Source organism: Gossypium raimondii, chromosome 9 (assembly GCF_025698545.1).
Source record: "Gossypium raimondii isolate GPD5lz chromosome 9, ASM2569854v1, whole genome shotgun sequence".
Lineage (NCBI taxonomy): Eukaryota > Viridiplantae > Streptophyta > Magnoliopsida > Malvales > Malvaceae > Gossypium > Gossypium raimondii.
This window is the reverse complement of record NC_068573.1, coordinates 46,528,111-46,537,267: the sequence shown is the minus strand read 5'-3', so window position 1 is coordinate 46,537,267 and position 9,157 is coordinate 46,528,111. Positions and strand designations below refer to the sequence as shown.

Sequence of the window (9,157 nt, the reverse complement as noted above, 5' to 3'; positions counted from 1 at the left end):
TCAACCAAAATAAGGAGAAATACTTTGTTCATGCCTGAAAAAATTTTCAGGATCGATCTTTGTCTTGATCTTCACCAATCTATCAAAGTTGTTCTTGAAATATTTACGACCCCAAGTACTCATTTGTGCATAAGTCGTATACCCATCTTCATTATTTTTCCCGATATCGAGATCTCTATAATTCACATAAGCTTCTCGTGGAGATTTCGATACAAACGACTTCATGTAACTGTGAAGTATCCTCATCCAAGCTATATATCTTTCAGAATTTACATTATCCTCTTCTCGCCACCGTATCTTGCAACTTATTTTGTATAAATTTCCCTTCTGATGTGGGAAAGCGACTGCAGATTCCGGGATTTCGTCCATTTTACCACCGTACGCCACGAAGTTCAACGTCGCCCCTCTTGCTTCCGGTTCGAAAAGCTGAGACCAAATTCCCTGGAAACCAATTTCCGGGATTGGTTTCTTGACGTAATCGGATTTCGTTTTGAACGAAGGGGTGGCGACGAGGAATGAAACTCTGTAATTCCTGTCCAGTAAAATTTCGAGGTTTTGATTTGGTAGCAAACCCAAAGCGAGATTCGATTCAACGAAGCTCATTTCGTTGCAGTCTTTAGAGGTGAGTCAAAGTTCAGGGAAAATGTTTTGCATCAACGAGACGAGTTCATTTGCACGGCCGAGAACATGGTGCTGAAATTGACGACCGTTAAGTTCCGGCCGTCTTGGGTGGTGGTGTTCGTTGTTGATATCGTGATCGAAGGGTACATTCCGTCGGGGAATTTGTATGAAATATATTGCCAACGGTGGAGAATTTGAGTGGCGTTTTGTTCCAGCGTTTTGCTTATTGAAAACATTGTTACAGTTTCTGGAACATGAACTATAATTTAATCTTCCATGAAAAGACAATCCCAAAGCTTCCACCACCGCCGCCACGAATAGCCCAAAACAGATCTTCCCCCATTGATTTTCTGTTTAAGTATTCTCCCATTAGCTTCGATAAACTCTGCATCAATAACATTATCCGCCGCGAGACCGTATTTTCTAAACAATAAACCGTAGCCTCCGCCGCTGATGTACCGGCCAAACGCCACCCCATGGCAAAGAGCACCGGGAAACGCCAGAGTTCCACTTTTTTGAGCGATTTCGTAGTACAATTTACCCATAATCGCTCCAGATTGAACCCATGCAACTTCATTTTCCACATCAACTTGAACGGATCGTAAGTTAGCCAAATCAATGATGACAAAAGGAGATTCAGATTCAGATATATAAGAAACACCTTCGAAATCATGGCCACCACTTCGAGCTCTAAGCTGGAGACCATGTTTTTTTGAGCAACGGATCGTTGCTAGGACATGGGAAACATGCAATGGTGTTACGATCACCCATGGTTTAGGGTTTGTGGGAGTAATGAAAGGGGAATTGTGAATCGTGGATTCCAAAATAGAGGAATATGATGAATTCATTTGTGTGTAAACAAGGTTGGAAATGGAAGATGAATAAAGGCAATGAAGAAAATCTCCATAGATATCAGCTGATGAAGTGATCGGCCATGAAAATGATACGATAAAAACCAGAAGAAATGGGAACAATGATGAACTGTGAAGAAAACCCATTTCTGAAAAGATTATCTATGTGATGATTTCATAAAAAAGTTTCCATTTTTATAATCTTAGAGCTGAATCCCCAGTAATGCAATATTTTGAGACCGCCGTACAAGTTTGATTTTTGGAGGAAGTAGAGCCTGTTGATGTATTATTGCCCATCGTCTACGCCATTTTTTATAACATATAAATCATTGTTGTGTATTGGCAGCGGTCACAGTCTTAGGTATAATTTGAGTTTAAATAGCGTTAATTGTGTTGTTATTAGGGTTTTGTCTTTTATTATAATTCATCAAAAAAAATTATTATTTATTATAAAATAAAGTTAATATTTTAACAATATTTTATGATTTTATAAACAATTTTTTGTTAAGAATTGAATTGTAATTGACAAAAGAAATTCTAGAGTTTTTTTATATAATAAATGTTAATTCTATTATATATAAATTCAACTTATTTAATTTTTAAGAATACAATGATTAAATTGATTTATTTAATAATAGAGAGATTAATTTGATCCAATCTCTATAATATAGGAGCTTTCAAAAAATTTAACTTATTTTTTATTCTAACCTTTTATCGAAGAGGAAAAACGATGACTTTATGGATCGATTTTTTTTCACGAAGATATGGCATGGTGGTGGCTGAAAGTGACTGTACGGAAGCAATTGAGGAGCTAGAAAGTTATGATTCTACATTGTGTTTAGATGAGTTTCTAAAGTGTTAATGGAGTTGCGGATATTGATTAAATCATTAAATTAATCCAATAATAAACTTTGATGAATTAAAAAATCACTATTAACAGTCCAAAAAACTCATTGAAGCAACAATGTATAAAAAGCCTCGTCATCTAATCTCATATAAACAATAAAATAATTAAAATTAAAATTACCGCTTCTCTTAAGAGAAAATAGAATGAAAAAATAATTAAATAAAAAAGAAGAAGAGATTTATGGGATGTGAAATTTGTACCGCCCTTTGTTTGTTCTTATTCTCCGTCAAAGATGAAATTAATTATTATTGATGTTATATTGTTTATTCCCACATCTTACTTACATTTTCATACATATATATTTTCATGTGTTCGTGGTACTATATTGAATTTAATTGAAAAACAAATACATATATGTTTTAATTTTTACATATTTAAGTCAATGTTTTAACTTTTCATACTAAATTAAAGAGGTGAGTAGAAATGATGAAAAGAGAGGTTTTATATATATATATATGATTTGCTTGCCATGTGGTAAGCATTCTTTTATATATATATTTTAGTTTGATTTGATTTATAATGAAATGAAAAAGAAAATACATGAAAAGGAAAAATCATATATATATATAATACTATTAAATTTATCCTATTCTTTTGAAAAATTATTTTATAGAATCTCCCCATCACATTATTCGTGGTCTTTTTCAGTTATTTAATGATATTACAATAATTTTTCCATGTCATTGGCATATAATTTTGGTTTTTCTTTTACCTTGAACCCAGAATCCTAAACCTCAAACCCCAAACCTTAAACTTGAACTCAAATATTGAAGCCCGAACCCTAACCTTGGACCCCAAACTTGAACTCTAAATCTCGAATTCAAGTTTAGGGTTTAAGGTTCGGGGTTCGAGTTCAAGGTTTGGGTTTAGGGTTCAGGTTCAAGATTTTGGGTTTTGGGTTTGGAGTTCAAGGTTCAGGATTCAGGTTCGAGGTTCATGGCTCAGGGTAAAAAAATTACCAAAATTATGTGTCAATGACGTAAAAAAAATCATTAAAATGTCATTAAATAATTGGAAAGAGATCATAAATCATCATGAAAAAAAAAGAAAGGGGCTTATTTAGGTAAAAAGAAAAACTATGAGAACTTATTTAATAATATATTATAATTTAATTTCTTTTTAAATATCTAAGTGTTATTTATTTATAAAATAAATTAAAATAATAAACAAACATGACATGGAATGAAGACATTATAAATACACAAATGTGTCAAAATTGACATATAAAATTATTAACACGAAAAGAAAAGCTCAAACATGATATGGATATATGATTTTCTTTGAATTCAAACACTACTAAATTATACAAATCTGAAATAAGTTTAGATAGACAAATTATTCTCTAAATAGCCAACGCAAAACACGATTTAAAATAAAAATAACATAAATCTAACTTGCATTTAAAAAGAAAATGCATCAAAATCTATATAAAACAATTACTCTAAACTCACCAAAAAAAAAAACATGTTCATCAACATTATTATTATTATAATTCACAATTTTCCATGCATAAATAGTTTATTTTTGTTAATAATCGACTTTTCTCAATTATATTATTATTGATACGCTTTTTAAAATGTAAATATAAAATATTAAAATTGATATATGCAATTTCATCTGTGCCTAGCACGAGATAAAAAATAATTATTGAACAATAAGAAACAAGCTTTTTTTTTATTTTCTTCAAGTGAAAAATAGATTTCAAAATTGTGCTGGATTAATTTATAAAAACATAAAAAACAAGATGAAACGTGGTGTAAGAAAAACCACCCAGAAGTCAAAATTAGTAGGTTGTCTTAGGATATAATAAATTGTAACAAAATAAAAGAAGAATAAAGTTTGGAGACGCATTAGGGTTTTTTTGGAGGGGAGAAGAAGAGTTGGTATGGAGGGGGGAAACTAGAAATTTTATTTTGGGACGTCGGGATGAAATTAAAAAAAATTGGAGGGTCCAAAGCTCTTTTTTTTGGTTAAAACAACTTAAATAGATTAATTATTTTTTTTGAAGGGACTAGAAATGCAAATTTTCTATTTATTTAAAATATGCATTTATACCATCCAAACAGGGGGGGCCAAGGCCACTATGTTTTGGGCCTAAGTCAGAAATTTAGTTGGTGCTAAATGATTAACCTTTTATTTCGTCATTCAAATTAGTAGCTCCACACTAATACCATGATACACCAATTTGTGTTGTAAGCATATATTAATGGCACATTTTGAATAATTTGTTTGGACTTGTAAATTATTGTTTTTTTCACCCAGATACAATGAATTATAGTATACTAAATAATATGAATATACTAGTACTACAACAACAAAAAAAAACAATGCAATTGTCCAAATAATTTACAAGCTACAAATTCCCATGAATAAGAAAAATTCAAGGCTAAAAAGGAAAAAAATAAAAGAGTTGCTATTAAACAATGCCATTGAGAAGCAATCCCCCACTCAATAATGTCTAGAGGCATTTATGATCCTATCCTAATTTGCAGATGAACAGCATACAAACTGTGTCCAGAGTGGCCTACCCTTCATTTTCCTTTTCTCTCTTTTAATATCAGCTTGATACCTTGCAGGAGAATCCCATTTTTCCACATTGCTTGGCTCAGTTTCAGGTGATTCAGGTCCCAGAATTGAGCTAACTTTGGTAACCATGCCTCCATTATCTTTCGTTACTTTTTCATCTCTTGGGTCTGCCTTGGGGGAATTTGGGAACTTTGGTTTGGTCTCATTAATGGCTTCACCCAGTAGGCTCTTCAATGGAGTGTGCTGCATTGTATTCCAGTTGTTTACTTTTGCTATGATCTCTTCCTTCTTTCTTCCTTGTGACTCACTTGCCGTGTGAGTAATAGAAGGGAACCAGCCAGCATGTTGTGAATTCTGCGCTGTCTGGACTTCAGATGCAGCGGCGGCGTTTTCGTTGCTGCCTACAGGTTCAACTAGTGTCATGAAAGATGGTGGCTTGAATTCATCAGATTTATCGAAATGTTTTTCTCCCAATACTGCTGATGGTTTGTTTATGTTGGCTTTCTCTGGTTCCAACAACGGATGTGAGCCAATTGGTGATAAATTTTCAGTGTTGATTGCAGCCGGGTTATCTGATTGCATCGAGAAAACTGTTCCATACACAAAAACAAAAGAAATGAGCTTAATTCTTGGAACACAATGTCCACTTTTACATGCTACTCGGGCTTGGATGTGAATGTTAAACATGGATATCAATCCTAAAAGCTGAAGTAGCCTACTTTAGATTGAACGGTTCTAAACTTCATATAAGTTTATATAAATGATTAGTTAAGCCAGATTAGAAATTCTTCATCATGCTAAGATAAATTTATATTAATGAGCAAGAAGATGCTAACATACCCGAAACAGATCCCCACTGACCATCCAAACTATCATTGTGACTGCTTGATTTTGAAACATCACCTACGGGTGCATCGAGTTGAGGCTTAATAGAGCCATTATCAGCCTCCCCTTGCAAACTTAGTGTGCTAGTCCCGGAAGCATCCACTCCGGACTCTCCAGTATGGCTATCATCAACAGCAGCAGAAATTCGACCCGTAGGCTCAGCAAATGATGGTGAATGTATCGAGTCTTTCTTCAATTGGTCCTGTGAAGTTTTCTCAAACTCATTTCCTTCAATGTTGTTTACTGCAGAAGTCATAAGATCTTTGCCCACACACTCTCCTTGTAACTTGATATCCCTACTTATTTCGGATTCCTTCATGTCATCGAGACTGTTTGAAGCCCTATTCAAGTGTGGGCCTTCAGTCTCAGGTAAGGCCCTTGTATATTCATCATTATCTTCCTTGGCGGCAACTGGGGAATCATGATGCAGGCTAACAGATTCAGATGCAGAATTTTCAACATCAAGTAAGTTCGATGATGGGTTGGTTTGGGACAGAGATGAACCGTTTGTAGATTCATTTGACGTTAATGTCTTTTTCACATAATTTTCATCATCAATTCTTCCCGTGTTCTCATCTTCAGTTATATGAGCCCCATTTCTACCCGATTGAGGAACGTCCATATCATCACTGCCACATGCATTATTTAACTCAACATCAGTATGAGAAACCAAAACAGGCTGCTTTTCTTTGAGATACCAGACTTCCAGGTCCTTCTTGTTCTTAGTTGTATCATCATCAACAAAAGACCCCAATGTATCAGACCCTTTATCAAGCTGAATAACATCAGTTTTCCCTTCAACAAGCTCTTCTTTATTTCCACCAAGTTTATAGCTGTCTTCGGCAACATGAATGCACAAAGCATCTGCCTCATTGTCTTTATCCAGCTGCTTTAATGACAAAGTATCACATTTCTCCTGAGAAACAAGGTCTTTGACTTCATCTTCCTCATCAACTATTATTTCTTCAGAAGCTAAGGCCCTCGATTGAGGCAATTTCACCGTGTTATGATCTTTAAAACTCTCATGCTTTAGCGCATAAACACTTACATTTTCCTTCTCTGTTTTATCGCACACCTTAGTTGAATCTTGTGCTGCATCAGTCAGTATTTGAAAGTTATATGTAGAAGCATCAATATCTTTTGCGGATTCATCTTTAGCCGAAAGATCATTAATGACAGTGTTGAGAGGCAATTTATCATCATTTTCTTTTACTTTGACTACTCTATCAACCAACCGAGTCTCAGGAGTTATATCATCCGTCTTTTCAGATGTTACACACGCATGAACCCTGTTTGATGCCACAACATCTGTTAGATTTTGTTCTAAATTAATTCCCAGGTGTCCCTTTCCATCACTCTCTTGCTCAGCATTTTCATTAATGGATGTTTTAGAAGCCAACCTGTCACTAAAATCTTCCTCCAACTGACCCAAATCTGAAATTCCATCCAGCATCATTTCTATCTTTTCGGCATTAGTCTCCTGCCTAACAGTGTATTCTGCCATCTTATCACCACCACCGACTTTACTACTCTCTTCCAAGACGTCCATTAGAGGTTCCATTTTGATTGGGATCACATCACCTGTTAAATGACCCAGAAATTAATATACAGTGCACACATCTTAAGAGTGACTGCATAAACTAACCAAACTAAGCCCCAGATTCATGCGATGGTACCATTAGTGTAATATAAGCTTCACATTATTTGTCCACAAGCAAATTAGATATGCCATTAACTTCAAAAGCAACTACTTGTAGACACAAGTTAAAATTTTCAGACAAGCCATTAACAACAGCACCTCACTTGAAGTAACCTACAACAATTCATCATCGAGTGTGTGTCATAAAAGAACTTACAGGTGTCTTCACAATCTTTGAAAGATACAACGGGAGTAAGATCCTTGTCTGATTTGCTAGGATGATCGAAACTGTCCAGCCTTCCGAGACCAAATCCACCATCTTGAAATTCCATTGCAGCATCCGAAAAGACGTCATCTTCAGATTTGTTGGACATTGCTCCAATTCCACCAATATTTTTCTCCAAACTACAGCTTTCCACAACTTTAGGAACTTGAGCACCTAGATTCACCAAACCAATACATTTGGTTCATCAGTTCAACCAAAAAAAGGAATCTTGTTCTTCTCCCTAAACTCCTTACAACCCAACAAATTGTCCCCAACTAGCCTATTTATATCTATCAAAATTAAAGTTTTAACCTTTGAAAGACACCATAATGAGCTCAAAAGTTTTGGATTTTTCCATAACTCTTGGAAGCTGGGCAACTAGATTCACCAAAACTCCTTAAAATACAACAAACTGGCCCATTTATATGGCACAAAATTGAAACTTTTTACCTTTGAAAGGACCATTTATGCAAAGAGTGTTGTTTTCATACACTTAGAAAAGGGAACTTGGTTAACTTACAGGGGGTTTTATGAGACTCATCTGAAAGCGGTTCCTCATCTGAAGGAGTTGAATGAGTGATAATATCCCTTGAATCAATTAGCTTGTAACCTTCAATGGTTCCACATATCTTCTTGTGAGAACGCCTCTGTTTTGCACTTGGATGTGGGTTTGGAAAAGGCCATCCACATTTGTGACATAAATGAACTCCTCCATGGCTCTCATGCCCTGCAAATTTCAAGCTTATTTCAGTAACCAGTCCTTAAAATATATGAAAAAATGAAAAGAAAAAAAAACGTTGTAAACAATGACAGTTATATTTTTACATAATGTGAGTCTAAAAATAGAAAAAAATAAGAAACTAGAAGCCAAAAGAAGAACTAGAAAAAAAACCCACATAAACAAAATAGTCCCTAAAGGCATAATGAAGGGAAAAAGTTGCAGTTTTTCAAGAAACAGTAAAATCCAGAAATGTTTTTCTTTTCCAGGAAAATGAGTAACCAAGAAAAAGCACCAAAAAAAAACTACAACCACCCCAGAAAATAATGACAAAAAACATTAAAATAAAAAAAGACCAAAAAAAAAACACCTGAGGGATGATTTTTCCCATGATCTTGAATGTCCATAACTAAGAACAATAAACAAGAAGAAAAAGATGAAGAAAAGGGTTTTTTTTTTTTTGTTTGCTTTTCTTTTCTACAGTTAAAACTGAAACAAACACAGGGAGACTGAGGGTTTTGAAGAAGTAAGCTAATAATAGTGTGGAAAAGTCCAATGGGGTTTTAGGCTTTTAGCAAAGAAAAGAAAAAACAAAAAATTGGGTTTTTTAATTAAGAAAATGAACTTTTACACCGCAGTTTGTCGGTTTCAATGGTGGGGGGCTTAACTCATAAGAGGGACCTTGTACGGAACAGTGATGGAGTCCTTTTAACAATTTATGGTGATCACGCATTATCCTGTTCCC

General features: G+C 34.6%; 1 protein-coding gene and 1 pseudogene across 2 annotated transcripts; both read right to left on the bottom strand.

Annotated features, from left to right (window-relative positions):
* Positions 1–1,619, bottom strand: LOC105800396 (tetrahydroberberine oxidase-like; annotated as a pseudogene).
* Positions 1,620–4,657: 3,038 nt separating this feature from the next.
* LOC105800395 (uncharacterized) lies at positions 4,658–8,952 on the bottom strand. Of its 2 annotated transcripts, XM_012631507.2 has the most exons (6): positions 8,783–8,952; positions 8,215–8,421; positions 7,647–7,868; positions 7,191–7,371; positions 5,746–7,079; positions 4,658–5,495 (listed from the first exon to the last, which is right to left on the bottom strand). In XM_012631507.2, exons 1-6 carry the CDS (start codon positions 8,817–8,819, stop codon positions 4,861–4,863), a joined length of 2,616 nt encoding a protein of 871 aa, XP_012486961.1. In that variant the 5' UTR covers positions 8,820–8,952; the 3' UTR covers positions 4,658–4,860. The 2 variants fall into 2 exon arrangements, with proteins under 2 accessions (XP_012486961.1, XP_012486958.1); XM_012631504.2 differs by having other exon boundaries at positions 5,746–7,371.
* Positions 8,953–9,157: the final 205 nt, after the last annotated feature.